Source organism: Coenobita brevimanus, chromosome 8, assembly GCF_032717465.1.
Source record: "Coenobita brevimanus isolate Jiangsu-jjx chromosome 8, ASM3271746v2, whole genome shotgun sequence".
In the NCBI taxonomy this organism is placed as follows: domain Eukaryota; kingdom Metazoa; phylum Arthropoda; class Malacostraca; order Decapoda; family Coenobitidae; genus Coenobita; species Coenobita brevimanus.
The window spans coordinates 31276631-31303941 of record NC_136961.1 but is presented as its reverse complement, the minus strand read 5'-3'; the positions used below and the strand labels follow the sequence as shown (position 1 = coordinate 31303941).

General features: G+C 43.4%; 1 protein-coding gene across 1 annotated transcript in view; it reads left to right on the top strand.

Annotated features, from left to right (window-relative positions):
* Positions 1-27311, top strand: part of LOC145407291 (glutamate receptor ionotropic, delta-1-like) — a 528461-nt gene that overhangs the window by 448196 nt on the left and 52954 nt on the right. The window contains exon 9 of the mRNA XM_080278315.1: positions 16149-16329. Coding sequence (XP_080134441.1) covers positions 16149-16329 — 181 coding nt within the window. The remainder of the gene's footprint in view (positions 1-16148; positions 16330-27311) is intronic.

The following is a 27311-nucleotide window of genomic DNA, read 5'->3' as shown; positions in this document are numbered from 1 at the left end:
GTACCGCCGGAGGTGCAAGACATGTTGAGCGATGCGGAGCGTGACGACCCTTATAGGATCTTGGCAGCCATGCTAAGATATGCAGAGACGCACCCCAAGTTAAAGTTGTTAGAGAGGACAGAGAGAAACAAATCAAATATAAATGTAGTGACGACAGAAAAGCCGAAACCTCGCACTGGCCTCAAAAGTGGTGGAGCTCAAGGAATAAGAGGAGGTGGGCCTCCACCTATTACTTGCTATTCATGCAAAAAGACAGGACACATTGCTAAGAATTGCCCCATGGCTGAGTGCTATTACTGCCACGGTAAAGGCCATATTGCTCGAGAATGCAACTGGAGGTTTGGCCCTACTTCTAGTCAGACAGGCGCTACTAGTAATCAGCCAGGAAGATGTTATAACTGCAATAAACCTGGTCATCAGGCACGTCATTGTTGGGCAGGCAGAAGGAGAGCGCAAGAATGGGAGAGAGAAGATAATAGAGGAAGAGGGAGAAGTGATCCATGGGGACAGGCGTCAGGTGAAAGACAGTCAGGTGCAGTACCTTGGACTCAGAAAAAAAACGCCGATCCAATTCGATCGCCTCACTCGTGGGCTACGAGAAACTAGTTGCAATGATGGTGAATGTGAAAGGCCTGGATGAAAGTGTCTTAGCCTTGATTGACACAGGAGCTGCTAGGTCGTTGATTACGAGAGAAGTATATCAACAGTTAAAAAGAAGCGTTGAGCAAGATGACTGGGAATCAGAGGAAACGGTTAAATTATTTAACGTAAGTGGAGATGAGATATTGACTGATGGAGCTATAAAAGTTGAACTTCAAATTGGAAATAAGTGGTATGCTCATACTTTTATTATAGTAGGAAGCTTAGGCTTACCAGCACCCATGTTGCTTGGGATGGATTTTATGCTCAGCACTAGGATGGAGTTGCTAACGAATCCCCTAACCTTGTATATAGAGGGTGAATCTGTGAATATTGTCCCTCTAGAGTATAAGGGAGCGGCACCAGTGAACAGTGAGTCAGAAGCAGACGTAGAAGTAGCAAAAGCTGTGATACCGACGAGTACGGAGCTAGGTCCTTGGACTTGCGGTACCGTCATTTTAGAGGTAAGAATGCGGTCAAGCGAAGCGGCTATCTTTGAACCTCAGGAAGGAAACATGTTGGCATCTACATTGTGTCCAGGATTAGTGTTATTACAGGAGAAAGCTGGGATCCCAGAGAGAGAACGAGAACGAGAACCAGAACGAGAACCAGAACGAGAATCAGAACGAGAACGAGAACGAGAACGAGAAGAGTTAGAGGAGGTAGAGAAGGCACGAGAGAAATCGCGATTTCATTTTAAAGTGAGGTTCGTCAATCCTAGTCCGGACAGGATCGAACTCAAGAGAGGTACATGTCTGGGTCATATAAGGCCGTGTAGTAGAGTATTATGGGATACAAATGAGAATAAACAGAAAGGCCTAGGAGAAATTGTATCAGGAGTCATGATGAAAGAGACTAGAATGACCGAGAGAGCACGAACGAAGAAACTGTTTGCCTTAGTTGATAGTATGTTTTCCCCACATTTGATGAGTAAGGAGAATGAAGCTCTGAGAGTACTGATAATGAAGTATCCGACAGTGTTCGCATTGGAGGATGAACCTTTGAATGTAACCCCTTACTACTATCATGAAATAATAACTGTGACTCCGGAAGTAGCTTATAGAAAACCTTATCCTATACCGGTAAAGTATCATGAAGAGGTCAAGGAAAGCTTGAAAACTATGTTGGAGCAAGGAGTTATACGACCCTCCCGAAGTCCTTACAACGCACCCCTGGTGCCTATAGCTAAGAAAGAGGGCGGATTGAGATTATGTTTGGATTTTAGAAAGCTGAATGCTAATATCAGAGAGGATCGATTCCCTCTACCTAACATTCAGAACATCTTAGCACAGCTGGGAAAAAGTCGTTACTTCAGCTGTTTGGACCTCCGTCAGGGGTACCATCAGATACCATTAACAGAGGATTGTAAGGAAAAGACAGCCTTTTCCTCTCCTGAAGGTCACTGGGAGTACAATGTGCTTCCCTTTGGACTTAAGGAAGCGCCAGCTGCGTTTCAGAGAGTGATTAACCATGTGTTAATTGGGCTTACGGGCTCCATCACACATGTGTACCTGGATGACATAATAATTCAGGGCGAGACTTGGGAGGAACATTTAAAAAATTTAGATATAGTACTGGGAAGATTGAGTGATGTAAATCTTTCTCTAAGATTGTCCAAGTGTCATTTTTTTAAATCAGAAGTGGACTATTTGGGACATGTTGTTAGTGCCACAGGCATAAAACCACAACCCCAAAAGGTGAATGCTATTCGTGATATAGCCACTCCCAAAACTGTCTGTGAATTGCAGTCCTTCCTCGGAATGACTAATTACTACCGACGGTATATTCAGGGTTACGCTGAGAAGGCTGGACCACTCATTAAATTGACAGGGTGGTAGAAAGAATAAAAGAGAGATAACACCCCGATACAATGGAGTGTTGAAGCAGAGATTGCGTTTCAAACACTGAAACAAGAGTTGCTTGAAGGAGTAACTTTGCAGTTTCCAGACTTCACAAGGAAATTTGTGCTGACTACAGACGCTTCTTCTTCTGCTATAGGAGGAGTATTACAGCAGGAAGACGACGCAGGTCATTTACGGCCTATCACTTATTTTAGCCGATGGTTAAACTCTGCTGAGGTGAAGTATAGCACTATAGAGAGAGGCTTTGGCTATAGTATATGGTCTCCAGGTAAATAGGAGTTTAATATTGGGTTACGAGGTAGAGCTTCGTGTGGATCATAGACCCCTGGTCTGGCTGCTGAACACAACTAGCCCTAGTGGACGGATTGCTAGGTGGCAACTTTTGGTTGCCGAGTATAACATTAAGATAACTTATATACCAGGCAAAGATAATGTTGTAGCAGATGCCTTATCTAGACTTCGAGGCCAAGTGTTGTCGGAGGACAGAGTTCTCGCAGTTACGGGTACAAAACCAAAGGTGGGGGAAAGAACCAAAGATGATGATGATGATAGCGAGTGCGAAAGGAAGATTATCAAATATCCAGAATTGATGAAGATAGAGAGAGACATAATAAGATGGAGAGAGTTGGTAGTGAGACCCAGACAGGATGCGCATCCATTGTATAAAAGAATGAAGGAACAATATCTCCAGTGTATACGAGATGGAGAAGTAGAAGTGACTAGAGAAGAAATTAAAGATGAACGCAGAGCTCTAGGAGTTAGTACTAGTGAGTTCATAGTTGAAGATGGATTACTCTATCATTATGATACCAATGAGTATGATGAGAGTCTAAAACAAGTTGTAACTCCTGATGAATGCAAACAGAGTGCTCTAGAGATAGCTCATAAATTACCTACTGTAGGTCATGGAGGAATCAAAGTAACTTTAGAAAGACTAAAACGATTTAGTTGGTGGCCACGGATGAGTAGAGATGTTGAGAGTTATTGCAAGGCGTGCCTTACTTTGCAACCGCTTCAAGCCGTCGGGGACGCCCCGGCGCCGTTGCAGCGATACCCTAGGGTAGGAGTACCCTTTGAGAGAATTCATATGGACTTGATCGGCCCCATAAATCCAAGTGAAGAGGGATATAAATATATTATGACAGTAATAGATGTGATGACACGATATTTGATAGCCGTCCCGCTTCGCACGAAAACTGCTGATGAGGTTGCCAGAGCGTTCGTGAAAAATGTCGTGTGTGTTCATGGAGCACCACGCTGGATGGTTACAGACCAAGGAACAGAGTTCGTCAATGCCACTCTTAAAGGGATAGCTGAGTTGCTAAAGACGAAAAAGACAACAACAACAGCGTATCACCCGTCTGCCAATGGGGTGATTGAAAGAGCCAATGCCACAGTAATGAAATACCTAAGGAGTTTAGTAGAGGATAATCCACAAATATGGGATTCAATGTTGTGCTTTGCCACATGGGCATACAACACAGCATATCACAGAGTGTTGAAGGAATCCCCATTCTACCTCATGTTCCTCAGGGACCCTGGTGTCCCGTATGATGTCGTAAAACAGGAACCGATCTGTTATGATCTGGATGACTATAAAAATGAAATGACCATTAAGGCTAATCGTACCTTTAGGAGATGTTTAAGGTACATTGAAGAAAGTCAGGAGGCCATGGAGAAGCAACAGACATCGAGAGCAAAAAGTAAAAGAGATTCGTACAGGAGATAGGGTTTATGTACGAAAGATTCCCAAGCCAGGAGAGCCTAAGAAACTTCAACCCTTATATGATGGACCTTTTAGAGTAAAAGGGAAAATTAGTGATGTGATAGTAAAACTGGTTGACATAAACACGGGGAGAGTCATGAAAGTCCACACAGACAGAGTCAGGCTAGCCCATGAAAATAATTTAGACGAGACAATGAATGGTAATGTACGGAGAGCATATCCCATTCATGAGGGCACTCTGCCCCCAGAGGAAGTGCAGGATTATGAATTGAGAGATATTTTAGACGTAGAAAGAGCGGAAGAAGGAAATGCCTCACAATTGCAGGGAACAGAGGAAAATACTCAAAGTGTGCAGAGCTCGCACGAAGAGCAAGAAGAAGGTGCAGTGGCTGATTTTGATAATACCGAAGGAGGAAGACAAACCTATAGTTTAAGATCTAAAGGACAGGCGACAGAATTACCTAATATTATGGATAAGCCTATAGAGTATCTAAAATAAAGTTGAACTTTTTTACAGGTCCTACTGACCGTGATCATCAGTGGACTTGGAAGTCAAGCATGGGAAGACCTACCAGTGAGAGCGGGACTTGCCTTCACCGCACTTTAGCGTCAGGCCCACTTTACAGGAAATTCTTTTATTATACCGTATGTTATTGATATGGATGAGTTTTATCAGCCCCTGATGCGTGCTCGTAAACTAGCTGCCGATGTTGCATGGTCAATAGACCATATGGATGATTCATCAGTTATTGTTAACGTTTTACGAGAGACATTAACATCTTTTGATTTGGAATTTGCTAAACTGTTTCACTCTCTCAATGATTATTTGTCTTCATTATTAAATGATGCCACTACCCCGTCGGGATCTCGCAGTAAGCGAGGAGCCTTTAATATATTGGGAACCATTTCTAACGCTTTGTTTGGTACAGCAACACAAGAGCAGATAGATCTTATACACCACCAGTTAGATAATATAGAATCTTTCACAGAGGAGGAAAGAGTAGAGCTTAATTTACATTCTGAGATACTAAATGCCACAGTAAGAGACATGCGTGCCATGCAGAAAGCTATACAGCGATTAGAGAAGGCTGCTAATGTCTCTAACTATTTTGTTAGACAGGTTAGCTTACTGACACTAAAAAATGAAGAGGGGATAAGGATAACAGAGGCTATGAATGATCTGTCCCTTGCTTTAATAGACATACAAAATGATCATTTCGGTTTAAAGTTAGGTCTAGAGAAAATGTTGGCAGGAAAATTTTCATCATTCCTAGTTCCCAATTCGGTACTTTTATCACTTCTGAGAGAAGCTTCTTTGTTAAAACCTGGCCTGTTATATCCCGCACGTTTAGAATTTTTAGCTGTTTATCAGGATGCTATAACTGTAGTTCCACGAAGATCCTCTAGTTCTCAAACAATGAACTTCTACTTATTGGTCCCTCTGAGAGGTGACCCTGATGACATTTTTGATGTGTATCAGATAACGTCTCTACCTTTCAGAGTCCCAGACACACCATACTTTGTTCGTCATGATAGAGTTGCTCAATATTTGGCGATCAGCCAAACCAGAAGGCATTATGTAACACTAGAGTCATTTGACTTGTGTAGAGAGCATGGTCAATTATTAATATGTCCGCCTATAAGACCAATATATGATACCTCTGTTCTAACGTGTGAAACTGCATTGTTTTTGAATAAGCCTGAGGCTAGTAAGTTATGCTCAAAGGTTGTGTTGAAGAGTTTTAACCCAGTTTTCATCAGATATAAAACTGGTTGGGCTTTTTCTACGCCCTACCCAATTCACTTCACTCTCACATGCCCTAATAAAGTAGAGTCTCAGTCAGAGCATGTAGCTCAAAATACAGGCCTACTTGCCCTAGGTGAAGGATGTAGTGCTCATAGCAGTGCCTTGGTTTTGCCTGCTTATGCCACAGTTATTCGAGAGCAAGAATTAAAGATCACCCCCATAGCGATTCCCATTAATGTATCTCTGACGCCCTTAGAAAAATCAGCATTACTGAATCTATCATTTCAAAGTACAGCAGATGATGTCGAGCTGGGTGACTCACTTCCACTGCAGACCCTTATCCACCGTATGAAGGTCATTCAACCCCTGCGTCACCACCTGAGTGCTGCTACACCTTGGACGACTTATGTGCTTGTAGTTGGTGTGGTTATCCTGGTCCTTGTGGTGATAGCTTTCCTATGCTATCGCTTCTGCCGAGCCACCTGCCCACGACCAGTTCTTCAACGAGCGGAATCATGGGCCTTCGAGGAGTTTCGTCGTCAGGAGATGTCACGAGGACGTGACATTCTTGGCATCGGAGAATGTCGCCGCACGGCAAGCTGCGGCAACAACTACAGCAATACGGAGGACAACGACGGTACTGACGACGCTGATGACGAACACCAGACATTCGATGAGAGCGCACACGCGGCTGCGGCTGACTCACCCACCATCGGACCACCCAGCATCCAACCACAACCACCCATACCACAACCACGTCATTCACAACAATCAGTAAGGGATAAAGGATATCGAAAAACGTTACGTGACAAATATCGTTACCTGCGGCACCTTGAAAAGATGGAAGAAGCCGCAGATCAGTGAATGATGAAGAATGAAAAATGAAAAGTGAATGAACAGTGAATAATAATAAGAGGGAGTGCCGAGGCACACAGTACTCTCACAGCCCTGTACTGTATACACTTAATTAGATTTGACGGAGAGCTAGATACGACCTAATGGATACCTTAATGGATACAGAGATAAGAGAAGAGTGAGTCAAAACTAAAGGATAGTAATGTCTAGTGTGAATTAACGTTGTACAATGGACACTGTTTCAAAATGTTGCGGATCAGACCCGACTAAGAACGCTGAGAGAAGTGAACGAAGGATATGTAGAGTGCACGCCTACTTCCGACCGCTGTACTTTTCCTGAGGGAGAAGCAGAAGGTTGGGAGTCAGTAGAAGCAGAGAGGGCAAAGAGTCGAGAAGAACCTGGGGAAGATCTTAGCGAGAAGGCCGCCTGAGTATCCTACCACGACGACAGAGACTGGCGATGTCTTGGTACACTACGGTATCAGTGAGTAGATATTCTTGTTAGAGAACATAGAAGAAAGTGGAACTGAGAAAAGAAAGAGAAAAGAAAAGAGAAGAAAGTGAAATATACTGTGAAAAATATTAAGAGTATACTGTAGACTCGTGGTAGGGTATAACAGGACGGGCCAGATAGTTTGTATAATTGTTAAATTAACTTATTTGCTCAATGGTGAAAGAAACAAAGATTATATAGAAGTTAAGTGTCTTTATGGAGATGTATTGAGTTAGGGTACATGACTGTGTTAAAGAGTGATGTTAATTTTGCAGAAATATATTGAAATAACTTAAGGTGAAGTGATACGAGAATAAAATGTTACAGAGATTAATGTTCTAGTAGTAATAATGCAAAGGAAAGATGATGGTGTGCTAGAGTATTGTTCTTAGTATTACCCTATGTGTAAGAGAATATTACCTTTAGTATTATCTTGTGTTTGACCATGGTAGTCTTGGTTTTATTTTAGTAAGAGAGAGTATTATCTTCAGTGACGAGTGATAATATTCGTGAACTGTTACTTGTTTAATGGAACTTAGTTGTATTGTTGATTACCATTGTAAGGTGGCATGATTTAATAGTTTTATTGTAGATCAAAAAGTAGTTGCATAACTTGGAGTTCATAGAGTGGACCAAATCAGTTGATTGCTTTGACTTAGTGTATAATTTGTACATAATTTGTAGATAAACAAAAAAGAGAAAATTAGTTTGAGTAACCCTAGAATCCCTTCCTCTTAATAAGGAACGAGACGCTCCCACGTAACGCCGGCCTTAAATGGACTTGTGTTTACTTGATGTGTTGTTATGTCGGGTTTCCCACTTGGACTTAACCAGCGCTACCAAAATGAAACTTAATTAAATCTGACTAACTTAATTGGACTTAATGTAACTGAACTTAGTCTTCTATAGGAGAAGAATAGATAAAGAGTAAAGCAAACAAGTGGGGCACGACACTCGCTATAATGTAGATGACCTTTTTCCGTGTCCGTCACTGTGTCATGAATGCCTCTGATAGAAAGGAAGTTCCAGATGGCTCTTAATAGAATTTTCCAGTGGACTGAGTCTCGTGGTGTCCGTTTTTCTTGTACAAAGATATTGGTTATGCACATTTGTCATCTTTGGGGGCGTTCACTCAGACCCTGATTTTTATCTCTATGGTAGGGGAATCTCCTACCATGGAAGAGACTCAGTTTTTTTGTCTTCTATTTGATAGACGACTGATTTGGGTTCCTTATATTCATTATGTCAATGTAGCTTGTAGTAAGGCCTTGAGTCTTCTCAGGGTTTTGACTCATACCTCTTGGGATGCTGACTGTCAGACCCTCCTCCTCTTGCAAAAGTCCCATACTCTTTCTAAACATGAATATGGATGTGAGAATTTCTCCTCTGCTACAGATGCCCATCTCCAGATGTTAGATTCAGTGCATCATGGTGGTGTGTGTCTTGTAACTGTGGCATTCTGTCATCTCTGATTTTGAGTTTCTTGGTTGATGCTGATGCTCCCTCTTTGGATTTATGTCGCCACTCGATGATGAGGTGTTGGTATCATCTTCACTACCTTCTGGACTCAGTGCCTTGTGCCATAATTTCCCAGGATTCTTGATCTTTTGTTTTGACACTTGTCCTAGTTTCCCGGAGCCTTGCGGATCCAGTCTGTCATGTCAGCCTTCTCTGTTCGAAGACTGGCAGTTTGTCCATATCAGATACTGAGGATGGGTTTTAGGCTACACTCTTGTGTAACATTTTGTACGTCCATTGTTGGTAAAAGGAGCTCACTTTCCTCTTAGGTATCCTTCGTTCCCATTTTAGAACATGCCTCAACTCATGATTGATTGATTGATTGATTGTAGTAGAAACTGGCGGAGCAACTGGTAAGGTCATATGCTGCCGGACAACAAGCTAAAACACATGGCAAATAAATTGTGCATAGTTAATAACTTTTTCTAGAAATAATACACTGAAAAAAATAAAATAATAGTTAAAAGAGAAAACAATTTCTTATAAAAGTGGAAGGAGGCCCGCCTCCTGAAGAAAACCAAAAACATCAATAAAAACGCTATGGGCTCTACCAAGCATCGAGGAGAGACAGTAGGCACCATCAACCCCTGTATGCCTATGGAGAAATCTCCGACGCAGGTCCCCCAAACTTGGACACTCGACCGGCAAGTGACGGACAGTAAGGGGAACAAAGCAATCATCACAGTACGGTTGGGTCCGCCACTCATCAGGAACCCATGTGTAAGCCGAGAGTGCCCAATGCAAGGCTAGCAAGAGCTACCACCAATCGCCAAGGCATGGAAGGGAGAACCCTTGGCACAACCACTCTCTGGAAGACCTCTTTCAGCTTATTATGAGCAACACCATCCCAGCGTCTCTGTCAACACACATGCATTCTGTCCCGCAAGTAAGGTGTTAGATCAGATGCAGGAAGCGGATATTCTGTTGGGGGCTGTTGAGTAGCCGCAGCCTTGGCCAATGCATCCGCAGTCTCATTGCCCACCACACCAACATGTGCGGGAACCCAGCAAAATTCCACTCTCTTCCCCCGACGACGAATGAGGAACAGCCACTCCAATATAGCTAAAACTAAGGGATGGGAAGAGTTAAAAGAGTCCAGGGCCAAAAGTGCCCCTTGAGAGTCGCTAAAAATAGTAAAATGATTGTCAGGATGAACAAACACCAACTTCAAGGCTAAAATGATGGCTGACAACTCCGCGGTAAAAACTGAGGCAACCAAAGGAAGACTACCTCCATGGCTAAAATTGGGAAATACCACTCCAAAACCAACACCTGATGTGGATTTAGAGCCATCAGTATACACAGGCACAGAACCACCATGACTAGAAGAATGTTCTAAAAATAACCTTAAAAGACACTGAGGAGCGACAAAATCCTTTGAACCTGCAATAGGCCTGCAGAAAGTTACCTTGGGCAATATCCAAGGCGGAACCCTTGGGATCCGAACAGGACTGACAAGTACTGCCGACAAACCAAACCCCTCCATTATATCCTGAACCCTATAGCCAAATGGACGAGGCATGCGAGGGTGTCTACTATAACACAAAAGACAAGACTGTTTCGTCACACCCTCACAGACAAGTGAGTCTGGAAGGCGACGAATCCGGAGCCAGCACCGTACTGCAACAGACTGACGCAGCAGATCTAAGGGAGGCACACCAGCTTCCACCAGTAAGCTGGGAATTGGAGAGGACCGAAAAGCCCCAGTTGCAAGGCGAAGACCAGTATGATAGAGAGCATCTAGAGGTTTTAGTCTTGATTCTGTGGCAGAGGGATATACCTCACAGCCATATGACAGCTTAGAGGTTACAAATACCTGAAACAAATGCAAGAGTGTCCTTCGATCAGCACCCCAAGAGGTATGGGACAGAACCCTCAATAGACTGAGCGCCTTCATACATGATGTTTTAAGATTTGCCAAATGTGAGACCCATATCAAAAGTCAGGCCCAAGAATTTCATCTCTCTCACACAACGGAGTCTCCTGCCACAAAGCTGGAGATCAGGGTCCGGGTGTACCCCTCTCATCCTACAGAAGTGCATAGCCACAGTCTTTGAAGGGGAAAACCGAAAACCCTTGGAAGTGGCCCAGGCAGAAATCTTGTCCAAGGCAAGTTGCATACGCCGCTCAATAGAGGACATGCGGGAGCCAGAAAAGAGCTAAGTCATCCACATCAAGGGATGAGGATACCCCAGCAGGCACAGTGTCAATGATACCATTAATGGCCACTGCAAACATGGAAACACTTAAGACACTCCCCTGTGGGACACCTTCCTCCTGGCACAGTGGCGCAGAGAGGGTAGAACCCACACGGACCCAAAATACACGATCAGTCAAGAAGTCTCCAAGCAACACAGGCAGGCGACCACGTAAACCAAAGGCATGAAGTTGTTGGAGGATGCCATGGCACCAGGCAGTGTCATAAGCCTTCTCAAGGTCAAAAAACACAGCCACAAGATGTTGCTTGGAGGCAAAAGCTTCACATATTGACGCCTCGAGCCTGATAAGGTTGTCTGAAGTGCACCATAATTTACGGAAACCACTCTGCGATGGAGAGAGAAAGCAACCCTTCTCCAGTAACCATATAAGCCTGACATTGACCATCTTTTCGAACAGCTTGCACACACATGATGTTAAAGTGATAGGGCGATAGTTGGAGACTTGGGAATGGTCTTTACCAGGCTTGGGAAAGGGGAGGACAATACCCAACTTCCATCCCCTCGGAATAGAGCCCTCACTCCAAACCCTGATAAAAAGGTCCAATAAAAACTGAAGTGAATCAGTTGGAAGATGACGCAGCATAGCGTATGGAATATCGTCAGGCCCAGGAGCAGTGTCACAACACTCTGAAAGGGCAGCACGTAGCTCACGGAGGCTGAAATCTAAATTATACAGCTCTCCACCACGAGAGCGAAAGTCAAGACCCAGCCTCTCCTGATTCCTACGAAAGGTGGCAAATGGCTGAGAAGGATCCTTTGTGGAGACAGCGTAAAACTGATCTGCAAAAGCAGAGGCTACTGCATCTGATGCAGACACAAGTTCTCTGTGAAGGCGCAACACCGGAGGGAAGGGGGGCGAGAACCTACCAGAAATCTTGCGCACCTTTTTCCACACCACAGACATTGGAGCTGAAGATGTAATTGTAGAAACATACGACCTCCACGAGTTACGGTGAGCATTCTTCATGACCCATCTATAGTGAGCACGTGCTTTGCGAAACTGTATTTTTAGAAAAACAACATTATGATTGGCAAAATACCAACGAGCAGCTGCTTTGGAAGTTCCCTTTGCTATGGCGCAGTCATCATTCCACCATGGCACAGGTCTCCAGGAAAAAACACCAGAAGTCCGTGGGATAGAATGAACCCCTGCTGAGAAAATGGTCTTAGTAAAATAACATTCGGCATCATCGATAGTTGAAAAATCAGTAACCCTGTTGGCAAATACACATAGTTCCTCAAAGAGAGACCAATCAGCCCTGTCCAGACACCAGCATGGCAGACGGGCTACAGGAACAGAGCAAGTAGGCTGGACCACTACAGGATAATGGTCACTAACATGTAGATCATCCAAAACCTCCAAAGAAAAATCAAGGGCACAGTTAGAGGAGGAGATGGTAAGGTCAATGACAGAATACATGCCAGTCTGAACATGAAAATGGGTCGGCCTTCCATCATTTAGGACAACCAATTCTATATCCCCAACCAAAGAGGCAAGAAGATCACCCTGGGGATTTGAAAGTGAGTCACCCCACAAAGGATGGCGGCCATTAAGGTCACCAAGGAGTAGGAAAGGGGGTGGAAGTTTCTAGATCAGCACATATAACAGGAACGAAAGGTGGAAGGTACAGACAACAGATGGTATAGCACCTCCCAACGTGCATCTGTACGGCTAGAACTTGAAAGGGGGACTGAATCTCAAAGGAAATAAAGGGGACATCAGAACGGCACAAAATTGCACATCCACCGCTGTGACCACCAGGAGGAGATGCATGGAAGGCCTTATACCCCCTAATGGAAGGGAACTGTCTGTTCCCCACCATTGTCTCCTGAAGACACACACATAGTGGGTTCAGAGCAGAGAGTAATAACTGCAATTCCTCCCAATTTGCCATGGCACCTCTACAGTTCCACTGAAGACAGATTGGTACCGATTGAGCCATAGTGATTAGTATTAAATATTATGAACTTGGAAAGCTATGTAGCAACCTCGTTGGGAAGGGAGTGAAAGCCCTTCTTCCTAGGCGTGGAGCTCTGCCTCACCAACCGAGAAGGCAATGAAGATTTAGATTTTCCATGGGTGGAAGTACCCTTACCCCGAGGCATGTCCCGCCCATCGCCAGAATGAGTCCGAAGCACAGAGACCTTCTTGGAAGACCCACGTGTCCCATCCGCACACCCATGTGAGGGTTCATCTGGCACCTCGGGGTCAACCGAACCCCCCCCAACCAAATCATCCAAAGGTTGGCCGCTGGGTGATGGATCAGAGGGAGCAAGCGACTGAGCTCTATGAGTATCTAAAGACCCAGGCCCCACCACACCTGAGGAAGAGGCAGGGACGGGAATCCTAGAAGGGCCATCATGAACACCCACAGACATAGATGCCACCACCGGCTGGGTTGTCGAACGAAGAGCCCCTTCAGAATCCTCATGTGGTACAGAAGTTTGAACCTTAGAAGGAGGGGAGTCACCCAAAAACTCCTCACTCCTCACTCGTTTGAGGTTGGCAGATGCAACCTCCATCTCTGCACCAGAACTTAAAGCATTAGAAACTATAGTGCCACATTGTAAAGAAGAGTGAGCAACAGTAGCAGAGCGGGCAGATGGTACAGGAGCAGCAGTCGGTACGGAAGTAGCAGCTGATACAGAAGTATGAGAGACGCTGTTTTTTTTGGATATGTCAGGACAAGGATGCACAGGAAGGACATCGGGAGTTTTGGATGTGTCAAAGCAAAGTGTAGCATCAACACGGGTGTTTGTCACAGGAGGAACCGGAGGAACTGGGATGGGGGAGGCACTCCCAGACGCTGGAAGAACCACCGCAGAGGGGACACCCCCAGAGACAAGAGGCACCTCCCTGGAGGAAGCACAGCTACTTCCAGGCTGCACTCCCTCAGTGGAACCCCCCGGTCGAGAAGGCCGGGAAGTAGAACCCCGAGAATTTGATGGGGCATTGTGTGATGGCAGGGAAACCTGCCGGGTAGCGTTATGGCGAGACAACGCAGCAGCCAAGGTAACCCCAGGGCGAATGAACCGCTCCCTTACCCTGGCCTTTGCCTCAGAAAAGGAAATTTTCTTCTTCGTTCGGAGAGAAATGATCTCGTATTCATATTTGTATACTTCGCAATCCCTTGAGGATGCTGCATGTGCTCCTCCACAGTTCAAACATTTAGAGGGTTGAGAACAATCATCTATACCATGAGAAATTCCACCACAATTTCCACAAACCTCAGGAAGGCCAGACACTTCCCACCTGCAAGAACGGCAGACGTGACCAAATCTTTGACAATAATAGCATCTTCTAGGTCGGGGAACATAATGTTTAACCTTTAGCTTCCACCACGCAGCAGTGATAACCTCTGGCAAGGTAAGACGGTCAAATGTCAAGATAAGAGTGGGCATGGGGGTTAAAACCCCATCAACCCTCTTCATAATTCTCTGTACTCCGACAACACCCTGAGGAGCCAGCCCCTCTAAGAGGGAAGAATCAGAATATGAGATCAAGTCACGAGAATACACAACCCCTCGGGACTGGTTCAGGACCAAATGACGAGAGGCAGATACAGGATAACCGGCGACCACAGTTAGAGACTGGATGCGTGAACTCTCCTCTTCATTCCTGGCTTCTAAGAATAGAGAGCCATCGCCCTGCAAAGAGACCTTGGGGGTAAATCCACATGCTGTTACTAGACCACTGTGAATCTGAAAACAATTCAGGTTCCGGAAGGAAGTACCATTATCCATTTTGATGACTATGTATTTTGTGTAAGAGTGATTTACAAAAACACCAGATAACAGCTCCATAGAAAAGGCATCGTGATTCACAGTTTTAGCAGACGACCCGGAAGGTACAGGGTCGTCAGCCAGAGAGTGACCAGTTGATGCCGTCTCGTGCGGCTGGTCACCGACCTCAACTCATGAAGACTCTGTTTCTTTCTATACTGATGGATCGAAGACTGACACTGGAGCAGGCTTTGGTGTCGTCTTTTCTTCCTTTAGTCGGGGTGGTAATCTTCCAAGCATTGCTTCAGTATATAAGACTGAACTGACTGCAGTTTTATTGGCTCCAAATAAAATTTATCTCTCCTCCAATCTGTTTTTATGATTTTCAGTGGCTCCCACAGTCCTCTGTCCACACTGGAGTCTTTTAATTAATCTCATCCACTGGTTTTATCAATTTTAGAATGGCTTTTCTCCTTGGCCATCATGGCCATCGTGTGGGCTTTTGTTGGATTCCTGCCTATATGGGGGGGTTCGGAAATGAATGGGCTGATATGCTGGCTAAGGCTGCATCGGCACACCCTCCTGCTTCTGTGGGATCCCATCCTCCCCTGCATCGGCTGGCTGCATAAGATTTTTACGCTTTCATTGCTAAATAGATTTGCCATGGTTAGCACGACTGTTGGAATGCTGTGGGGTCTAAGAAGATGCGTGTTATTGCAGAGAGGTGGGCTCCTTCATTATCGAGGCTGTTTCGCTAGTGGGAGACTGCTTGATGCCGGTTACTCTCATGAGTTTCTATTGAAGGGCTCCCCCCCTCCATTCTGTGAGGATTGCTTGGTCTCCTTGACAGTTCGGCACTTGCTTGTGAAGTGCCCCCGTCTTGAGGATTTACGCCGTCAGTACATTACCTGTCCGAGCACCGGTCCTTGGGGGATGGCCTGTGGTATGGGAGGGGGAACTCACAACTTTGTGAAGGCAGCTGTACTGCTGCATAAGAATTAGTACCTGGTGTTTTTTAATTACTTCGTTTTGGTGTTTTAGTGATTTTACTGTGATTTCATGTGTTTTAGTTAAATTTTTTTGAGTGCTTTACATTTTTGCCTGCTCTTGTTCTCTGTTGGCGTCTTTTACCTTGTTGTCCAAGGGGCATATGACGGTCGCAGTTCCGTTGCCAGTTTCTTTTATCATATTTAATCAGCAATAATAATGTCCGTCACTTTCATCCATAAAGAATCATAAAATCATGTATTGCTAGAGAATAATAAGAAAGTCCTCTCATCGATGTTCGGTAGTATTAAAAAAATTAGAAGAAAGACAGGTAAAATCTTGGGTGAGTAATTTCTCTTGATTTTATATGCATTTTCAGAGTGTGAAAACAGGTGTGTTTCGTGAATTGGGTGACCTGCTGGACACTGAGCGCGTAGTTTACAACGCCTTCAGTGATATGCCGGCCAGCATGAACACTTTGGTCAGGTCCGGCACTCATATACTCTTTGACGTCGACAGCAACTTTTGGAATATGATGGGGGTTGACTTCTCTCGCACTGGTAAGAGGAATTATGTCAACAGGAATACAAGGAAATCCACATATTAAGCACTCTTTGTCACCGGCTGGAGAATACTCATCTTCATTGATGTGTACCCTGCTTTACTTCATAATTCCCTTAATATTTCACATGTTTTAATGTGTCTGCTGTTTCACCTTTGATTCCTCGATTTAGTATCGATTTTACAAAGCAACGACCGTCTCTCCATTCTTCACACTAGCAAATTGAATGGTCTTCACAATAAATAATACTATGCGGGCGCACTGTACACCCATGAGCAAAAGTTCACTGACAATTCTTTGCCAATACTGCGTCCAAGCTGCCGCATTTTTCATTCCTCCCACAACGAGGGAATATTTTTCCCTCTTATAATCTTTTTTGTTGTGTGGTTCAAATTGCTATCACATAAAGAATTTCTTTCAGTACCTTCCATTGCTACAATCGACAGAGAAGTGTCGCTGAACTATTCCTCATTGCTGAAGATTTTCAGAAATATCAGTGCCACATTTTGCCTGAAACTATCCATATTAACCACCTCAAGCTAACGACATAATTACATTTTCTTAATCTTGTTACCCAAGATAGTATTACCCATTCTTAAATTTTTCTTGAAGTGATGTGGTTATATTTATTCTTCATTACTCCTTAAATCATTAGAGTTTTCTGCTAAGCTGAGTATAATGTTTGTTATTAGCAAGAAATAAATGCTACATTAAAATGCTGAAAAATGTCGCTATTGGATATGGTTGCGTCATCAGTATAGTGACGTCTTATATGCTAATCACTGGCTACCGCTACACTATATTTATGGCCAGCTACATAAGCCACCTCAGAGTAAAGTAGCTAAAAGCATTGAAACAAATATTCGTAAGTACGATTCACTAGCACTATCGCCGTGTCCACTGTGCGTGCACTAAGTAAAGTGTAGGTTTGGTGTTCTATTCCCCGTAGTACGTCTTCCATCTGATCATTCTGTCTTTCTGTTCCCATGCACAAAAACAATACAACAAAACACTTCCAAACATTCAGTCACAAATCGTCAACATTTCTGTTAGTCCATGCCGTCCTCCCTCATGTAGGCTACTCCTCCAGTCTGCACGTTCACCTCACTCTGGATATTATCACCATGTCCAAAAGTCATGTACATAAAACTCCTAGCTACTGTATTTGTACCATGTTCCACCACACTTTACCTTGCTAGGCACTTGTTAAGCACAACCCTTCAGTGATGATTGTTTTCCTATTCATGCTGTATTCAAAAGGTTTAATTTAACTTGGAACTGAAAGGAACACGTATAATCTTAATCAATACCTTTACTTTCAGAATTTAATGAAACAGTCTTAATTACTGTCTTGTGATCATTGGATTGAAGAGGTTAAAGGACGGATCTCCATGCTCTAAGACAATGGTTGCCAAACTATTCTTTCCTTTGGCCTCCGGACAAATATTATGACATCCATGACCCCATGTTGATTTGTGTTTGGGGAAGAAAATAATGTTGCTGTAATGAGTATGTAAAATACGAAATGTTAAAGACTCAAGGGATTGAAACAGAGACGAGCTGCATACACTTAAAACATTGTTAAAAACTGAGGTGAAAACTCAGTTGGACGGTTTTAATAGAAGTTCTGCTGCCAAGTGGATTACCAATGTTTGAAGCATACAGTGGTACAAAGAGAGTTTATCTTCCACGTAGAACCATATACCTCGTTGTAAATTAAATCTGCAACGAAGTTCGCTGACAATCCTTTGCCAATACTGGGTCCAGGACCTTTAAAAAAAAAAGTGGCTTTCAGAAAATTAGGGACAGGGTTTCAAGATAATATATATATATATATATATATATATATATATATATAAATGCGGGGGCAACACGCAGCTGGCTGGTTATTACGAGAGAGAGAGAGAGAGAGAGAGAGAGAGAGAGAGAGAATTATTACGAAAGATAAGCGTAGCAAAGAGATGTTTATATTCAGATGAGAAATGAGCGGGCCGACACGAGCCGGCCAGGCCCGACACGACACAGGCCAACCACAATGGTTTTCAGAGGCTAATAACTTTTTTATTATACGAGATAGAGAAGAGATCCTATCAACAAGTAGAAGATAAAAGATACATTCAGTAAACTTTATATATCTATCTATCTATATATATATATATATATATATATATATATATATATATATATATATATATATATATACATATATATATATATATATATATATATATATATATATATATATGTATATATATATATATATATATATATATATATATATATATATATATATATATATATATATATATATATATATATATATATATATATATATATATATATATATATATATATATATATATATATATATATATATATATATATATATATATATATATATATATATATATATATATAAGTAATCCCTCCAACATCCACTGTAATAGAGCCAAAGCATGTCCGGATAGTGATCCTGTCCGGATATTGGGCCCCAGCCTCCTGGACTTGTACTTATGGACCCTAACTCAGAAAAACACCTATACAACTCCCTCTGGACATGCATTGCACCTATTTAAGACCCAAATCACACCAATAAGGGACATAAAAGACTGAAATAAATGCAAAAGAACCATAAAATGAGGTTTTAGAGGTGAGTTTATACAATATTAAACATTCTGGGTACTTACAAGTCCTTGGCTCCTGGACTGGTTTGAACCGCCAGTTTGCAGTCCACAGTTAATCCTCTGCACTCTAAATTCTAATTTCTTAACACTGCACAACACTGTAAATTCCCGTGTGTTCTAGTGGCGAGGTATTGCAGTTTATTCACTGTTTATTCACAAAAAACAAGCACCTGTGGCTTGCACTCCTATAAGCATCTGCTCTCGATCAGAGTTAGGCTGTGACTGTTGATGATGGCAGGGTAACAGAGTTGCCAGATCGCAACGGCCACATTACCAATCTCCTCAACTTTCATTACCAAATTTAACTTTTCATTACCAAATTCGTAAAGCGAGCATTTATTCTTCACTAATTATATACCGTATACAAGTGGAAATACATGTAATCATTCTCCTTATGATTAACACCATGTTGATTATTTTCATGCAATGTACGGTAGCAGATTAATCAGAGAGAGCAAACAATCCACCATCTCCATCCTGTGTATCCTCATACATGTGAAAAATCCATTTGGTGATGCATTATTCTGATTCATTACCAAACGTATTTTTCATTACCAAATTGGCCCACACTTGATAATGAAAAATACCAAATGGCAACCCTGACAGGGCAGGGGGGAGGGGGGAGGAAGGAAGAGGTGAAGGGATCATGGAGTAACAGCTGTTTGGCGCCATGCGGTAATTTCAAATTATGGGTGGGAAAAAAGTCAGATTTTTTTTTTAATTTTTTGCAGTTTTTGGCCCATTTTGGGAATATTGGATCCCGGGACGATTATCTCCTGTTAGTGGGGATGTTCGGATATTGGGCGTTCGGATATTAGAGGGATTATATATATATATATATATATATATATATATATATATATATATATATATATATATATATATATATATATATATATATATATATATATATATATACAGTATATATATACAGTATATATATATATATATATATATATATATATATATATATATATATACAGTGCTCGACAAAAGTATTGAGCGCCTATGTCAGGGTGCGCAATACTTTTGGCGAAAAAAGAATCACCCTTTTTTGGACTTAAAATTGAGCCAAAAGTTTGGGCCGCTAACATGACGTCACAGCGCCTGAGGCCTTACTGTGCACTGGTTGGCTGCCGCCTCAGTTGCCTATGGGCTGTGTGAGAGAGAGGAACCCCGCCGCTCCTCCCTCTCTTCTTGCGCCATTTTTTACCTAGTGTCCTGCAGTGTAACCAGGTAAAAGGAGTGAGGGAAGAGGTTTTAGGTATAGTGGAGGATAATGTGAGAAGTGAAATACAGAGTGAAGTAGAGAGAATAAGTGACCAAGTAAGAGAATTGAGGGAAGAGGTTTCATGTATAATGGAGAATAGAGTAAGAAGTGAAACATAGATAGCAACACGGTCAAACTCCTTGAATAACGTCCAGATGTGAATTAGCATCCAGCACACCCCATAGGTGCCAGTGATGCATATGCAAAGGGGGTTAATGAGATGCTGAATCCCATGGCCCTTGAATATGTCCCTGTGAGTCACAATAGGATAGTGCAAGGAACTGCACATGCTCCCACAAAGAAAAAGCTTCAGGATTTTGAAGACAGGGTGACCTGGGAGGCTTTGGGGAGGCTTATCAAATCCAGTCTGAGCTCTTGGCTGGTCAGGATGGGTGGTATGCAGTATGTGGTTCATTTGGCCACTAGCTTTTAGGGTTCTACTGTGGAAGTCCTTGTGCAGCTGGTCGAACCTGGCAAAAGCCTTGGAGTTGAGGTATGGGACGAAACATCAAGGGGAGGTCTTCAGGTCCCTGTTCTGGACTTGCACCAGCAGGAGAGGGAAGTCTTTACAAGAACTGGCTGAGGACCTAGAGAGTTTGGCACATAAGCTTATCAAGGAGCCAGTTCTGTGGTGCTGCTTCGTGAGCACTTCATTGATGCCTTGGACCGTCACAAACAAGGACACCTGAAAAAGGGCTGTAAATGGAAGACCCAACAAGAGAAGTTGGAGCAGACCCCTCAATAGCGAACTCAAGGATGCCTGGTGCAGTGGGACAGCTGCCAGCCTATGCCAAGAGTGTCCCACATGTGTCCTTGTATAGCAGAGCTACTTCAGCCAGGAAGTAGTGTGCCCAATGGTCATCGACATTGGATCAGAGAAGACTTTGGTGTGACTGGATGTGGTGAGTCATTGGTAGCTTTCAGAGACTTCACATCAGAGACTTCACAGCAGCTGTGTGGTGTGCTGAACTTAAGGAATCAGTGGATGTCACGATACGGTTGGCCATATATTTTGCCAACATGGAGGACCCCTGCATCCTCGGTTTACACTACCTGGTGTCCCACTGCTGCATACTTGTCTTTCATTTGATGCAAATATGGCTAGGAGGAAGGAGTATTTTGCAGAGGTCGGTGGAGCATGGAAGTCTACAAATGGACCAGACAGACTGCAGTGATCCCCACAAGGTCAACTATGCTGCTGTCCTGCAAGGTCAGTGACGTGCTCCACATTTGCCTGGGACTGGTGGAGCATAGGATCCATGGGATGACAGAAATGGTGGGCAGGACCTTGGTTGACCATACGGCAGGGGAAGTACCCATCATCATAGCCAAGTTTTCTCTTTGCCCTAAGAATGTACTTCAGGGCACAGTTGTGGGTTTGTTCTATGAAATTGATCAGGAGCCACCAAGCAGTGCATGCAAAAGGGATACGGTTAATCCCCACAAAGAACTAACTGGCCACTTGCGGGATCTGTTTACCAAGAGTGCCCAGTGTCTGGAGAAGCCACAGTTGGAGCAGCTGCAAAGGATCTTGGTGAAGTTTGCCGATGTATTTCCCACAGGAGACATGAACCTGGGATGCACTGACAAGGTGAAACACCACATTGACACGGGTGATCTTCGACCAATAAAGGAAGCCCCTCAAAGTAGCTCCAGCTTGCCACCTGGATATGAAGAAGGTGATGGAAGATTTATATCAACAGCCTAATTCAAAGACCCAACAGTCCATGGGCATCTGCAGTCATACTAGTGAAGAAGAAGGATGGTTCCTGAGTTTGTTGTGTGGACTACCAGGCCTCTCAGTCACATCACCATTAAGGTTTCCTACCCTCTTCCAGAGATGGACAACATCCCTGATGCTCTGGGTGGAGCAAAGTGGTTCTCGTTGCTGGACCTGATGTTGGGGAATCACTAATTCAAGATGCGGATGCAGATAGGGAGAAGATGGCCAGGGACTCTAGCAGTTTAAGGTTATGCCCTTTAGGATGTGTACTGCTCTGGCCACCTTTGAGCATCTGATGGAAAGGTTAATGATAGAACTACATTGGACGACAGTCTTTATCTACCTGGATGATGGGTTTGTTTTTGGCAAAACTTTGAGCAAGAATTGGAGAGGCTGTTCGACATCTTTCATTGATTCAGAACAGTGCTCACCTTAAGCTTAGCCCCAAGAAGTATTGCTTGTTCCAGAAGAAAGTCCAGTGTCTTGTCCACATCTTGATTGAGTCAGGAATGTGCACTGACTCTGAGAAGACAGCTGCTCTGAGGTGTTGACCAGTGCCAACCAGTGTAAGGGAGCTATGGAGTTTTATGGGTTTGTGCTCCTACTATAGCCAGTTTGTGAATAGCTTTGCCACCGTTTCAGCAACGCTATGCCAGCTTATGAAAAAGAGACACAAGTTTTCATGGTGTTAGTCAGCAGAGGACTTCATCAAGCATCTGAAAGAGGCTTTGAACAGCACGCTGGTACATATATATCCAAATCCCTCCAGATCTTTCGTCTTGGATTGTAACACCAGTGATGTTGAGGTTGGTGGTGAGCTCTCCTAGCAAGTTGATAATACAGAGAAAGAGGTGGCTTACTACAGGAGAAAGCTCAGCCTAGTGGAGAGGAACTTCTGTGTTACTTGGATGGAACTTCAAGCACTAGTGAAAAGGCTTGGCTACTTCCACCTTTACTAATATGGGTCAAGCTTCATAGTCCATACAGACTATGCTGCACTTAGGTGGGTGAAGTCCCCGAGGAACCCTGGAAATGCAGACAGGTTGAGTCGGAGATCATGCCCTCAAGAATATCATTATTACAGCCACAAAGAAGGTACCGTACCATGAGGAACTGTTACCGTACTGTAAAGGGGTCAGAAAAACTTGCAACTGACATGGAAAAGCAGCAGCTGGAGGATCGGGATCTGCAACCATTAATGGAGTCCTTGAGCCAAAGTAAAGTGCACCTAGCATGGGAGAGGTTCTCTGGGGCAAGTCCTGCTACCGAGACTTACTGGACTCACTGGGATACTCTGAAGCTGAACAGTGGAGAACTGCAGTGCCATTGGATGACTCCTTATGGACTTTACACCTATCTGGCTGATGGTAATGCATAATTTGCAGGTGCCATTTCTGGAGGAAATACATAGCATCATAACCTTTGGACTAGGAGTCAAGAAGACCCTTGAACTGCCTGCCTCAAAGGTCCTACTGGGTTGGTATGTGGAACGATGTGGAAGAGTCATAGTGTGCATGTGGTGTCTGTTGCATGATGAAGGGATCCAATGAGCAATGACATGCTCCACTGCAGCTGTACCACTCTCTAGCTCTGATGACTAGGGTTATAGTGGACATTGTGGGACCTCTGCCTCTCTCAACAGATAGGAAGAAAAAATCTGTGTGGCAATGAACTGTTTTATCAAGTGGCCTGAGGCTTATGCCATCACAGACCAGGAGGCCACAACTATTGCAAAGGTGTTGGTGGACCAGAGTTTTTGCCGTTCTGGTGTTTGGTGTTCACTTGGACCAGGGAAATATCTTTGTGTCTGCAGTCTCTGCTGAGTGTTGCAAGTTGCTGGGCACTAGGAAGACCAGGACAACACCACTGTATCCCCAGTCAGCAGGAATGGTTATCAAACTTGTAGTTAATTATATCGTAGCCGTAGCCAAGCTGTACTGTAGTTAACAGTGAGTTGATTTGTAGGAGATAATCTTAGTTGTACTTGTCATCGATGACAGGAGAAGGAAAAAGATGAGTACTGGGGTTTGATTGTAGTTTTTTTCTTCAAAGGGGATGTCTTAAGAGTAATATAGTCTCACAGAACGTAATGGGATAAGAGTGTTTTATCGTTGCTAACTTTGCGAGCCTGCCCTTTTCCCCACCATGCTTCTCTCTAGACCCCCTTCTCACTCTCCTGGCTCCTTCTGCCTCCTAACTCCTTCTCCCTCATATAGGAGAGATTGTGTCACGTGTAATGCATGGTTGAATAGAACTTTCTCGATTCTCGGGACTTTCCTATCAGACATCATGAGGTGCTGTCTGGCATTCCTCAGAGAAAATGTGCGAACGCCATTTCCTTCTGTCTCGAGCTATGACTTTCACTTCACTCCTAGATTACATATGTACGCTATTAGCCGTTATTTATATTGTATATATTTTAGACTCCTGACATCGTTGAAATATTCAACAGGACACTGGGGCAAGAACTAACCAAGCACTGTGTGGAAGGGCAAACAGAGTCAGATCATAAGCTCCCTGCTCAGCTGATGGCCTACAAGTCCGCATTCCATTAAGTTACTGGCATCTCTCCAGTGAAGATGATATTCGAACGTGAATTCCAACAGCCAGTAGACCTGTTAACCAGCGACTCCTAGAGGAAGGTCTCCTAACAGAAGCCTCTAAGTTCATCCGAAGTCTGAAGAAGAGAATGGATATGGTGCATTGTCAAGATTGACGGATGCTGGAGTTCTCCAGTGAGGCCACGATGTGGGGGTACGACCTGAGAGCTAGCCACAAGGAAGGAGGCCGAGTGTGGCTGTACAACCCCCAGAAGAAAGGAAGGACAGCCTCTCAAACTTCACTGCTCCAGAGAAAGACCATACATCGTGGTGGACTGTCTCTTGGCGGTGATTTACAGGATTAAAGGAGAGAGAAGAACCAGGCTGAAGACCATCCATGCCAGTTGTTTGTGGAGACATCATGGATCTGAGAAGTACACTTGTAGTGAGTCTGAGGGCCTGCTGGACACCTGAGTTGAAAGGATAGTCCAGGAGAATGATGGAGTCATTGGCAACACTGGAGACCAAGGCTTGTTGAGGTCATGTAAACAATTAGTCATCCCTTGCTTGATTGCCAGGGACAATTTGATAGGTGGTTAAAGAACAGAGTTTGCTCCAGACTCTATGGGACCTAGATAGGACAGGCAACAGAAACGACTTAGCAGGTTGGAATAATATCATGTCATCACTAGTTTTAAAAAGGATAAGGTACTTGTGTCTGGGATGACACAGTTTTGAGGGAGAGGCAGTGTTATGCCGGTAAGATTAGGGTTGTGTTTGTACCTGGAGGAGTGAGGAACTTTCTGGAGATCTTAGCAATTTTTCTCTTCCTCAGAGGGTAGGAATTAATTTTTGTCATTATTGTAGGTATATATTTTAATTTAAATGCTTTATTGTGCGGGAAAAATGAGTTCTGTCCTGTGATCTAGAATGTGCATTATTGCATCAGAAAATGAAAGTTCTTTACTTGAGTATTCAGGACTGCATTAGCAAAAAGAACTGTGAGCATATTAACCCGCCCCATCCCGGCCGATTTTCCACCACTGACCCCCTCTAATCCCGGCAGATTTTGGATTTTTTTTTTTTTGGCTCAAACCTCAGCTTTTGGTGAGAAAGGATGGCAGATCTCAGAGAAAGTGCTTGCCTGAGACTAGAAACGGTCAAAACAGGTGAGCCACCGCGCACAACTGGTACCGTATTCTGTAAAGGCACTCGGCTGCTGGCCCATTTTCTATGGTTGAGGTACGTATTGGAAGTCACTCAGAATTGGTAGATATTTATTAATTTGGAACAAAATAACATTAAGTACAAGAATATATTGGTTTTCACACAAAAATACAGGCGAAATAAGCATTGGTCCATTGAGTGAGCATTACGAAATTGCCCAAATCGGTTACATATGATTCACTGTGACTCTTGTTTCAACATAAATATCATTTTCTCTACTTACATAATACTTTTCCACTAACGTTATACCAGTTTCCACTTTATAGAACTGTTACCACATATTTACAGGCCTTACGATAATATTTAGCGTAATACTAGCGCATATTTATACAGTGAGCAAACTCACTATGACTGTTGTTTCAACTTACATTCTCTTTTTTCAACTTACACGATACTTCTTCTCTAACATTACACCCGTTTCCACTTTATAGAACTGTTATCACATATTTACAGGCCTTACGACTGTAACATTATCGCATATATACAGTACAATGAAAGACAAAACTCTCTTCCCCATTCAGTCCAAAGATAATTGACACCTGGCGAAATAGAAACACAGTCTCTACTACTGTGTGTTGCAAAATGGTTTGATTTTTTCGCTATATGTTCGTCAAACTTTGGGAAGGTAATTGTGTCTTTGTGCTATGACTTTGTTTCAATTTACACTCTATTTTTCAACTTATATAATATTTTTCACTAACATTACACCCGTTTCCACTTTATATAAATGTTATCATATATTTACAGGCCTTACTCTTATATTGAGCATCATATTATCGCATATGTACAGAGCGAGTGAACTAGCTATGACTTGTTTCAGCTTACACTCTACCATTCAACATATATAATACTTTTCCACTAACATTACACCCGTTTCCACTTTATATAATTGTTATCACATACTTACAGGCCTTACTATTATATTGAGCATCATATTATCTCATATGCATAGGCCTTACTTTACAGTGAGCGTCATATTATCGAAAGCACACACAGCATCAGTAATGTAACAAGATGTGATATTCCTTGTCAGGGTAGGGAGGAGAGGGTGGTGGGGAAGGTTGGGGAGGTGGAGAGCGGTGCCATTCCCCACTGGTGCTCCTCTTCCCTCTCTGATTTCCTTTCCCCTTTCCCTTCCCTTTCCTTCCTTTCCCCACATCACAGGGTTGTTGGGAGAAAGTGTGGCAATACTGCAGGGTGAAAGACGTGCTAGGGAGCGGTTCCTTCTTGCCTGCCTGCTGCCTGCGTCCACCACGTGCTCGCACTGCCTCCCTCCTACCACCACTTTCCCTTTTACTGCTCACTCCCACCACACCACTTTTCCTTTCACCCCTCACTCCCGCCACATCACTCATGCCTTTCCCAGACAACAAAGAAGAACCATACCTTATTTTCCTTCTTGCCACACCTTGCCTGCATATACGTACCAAAAATCGCACGCGGCATTTGAAAAATGTGCAAATAACAGATCTCGCAATTGCAAAACTTAGGGATACGTCGTTGGGTGTCACAATGACAAAACATGGGAATGTATCC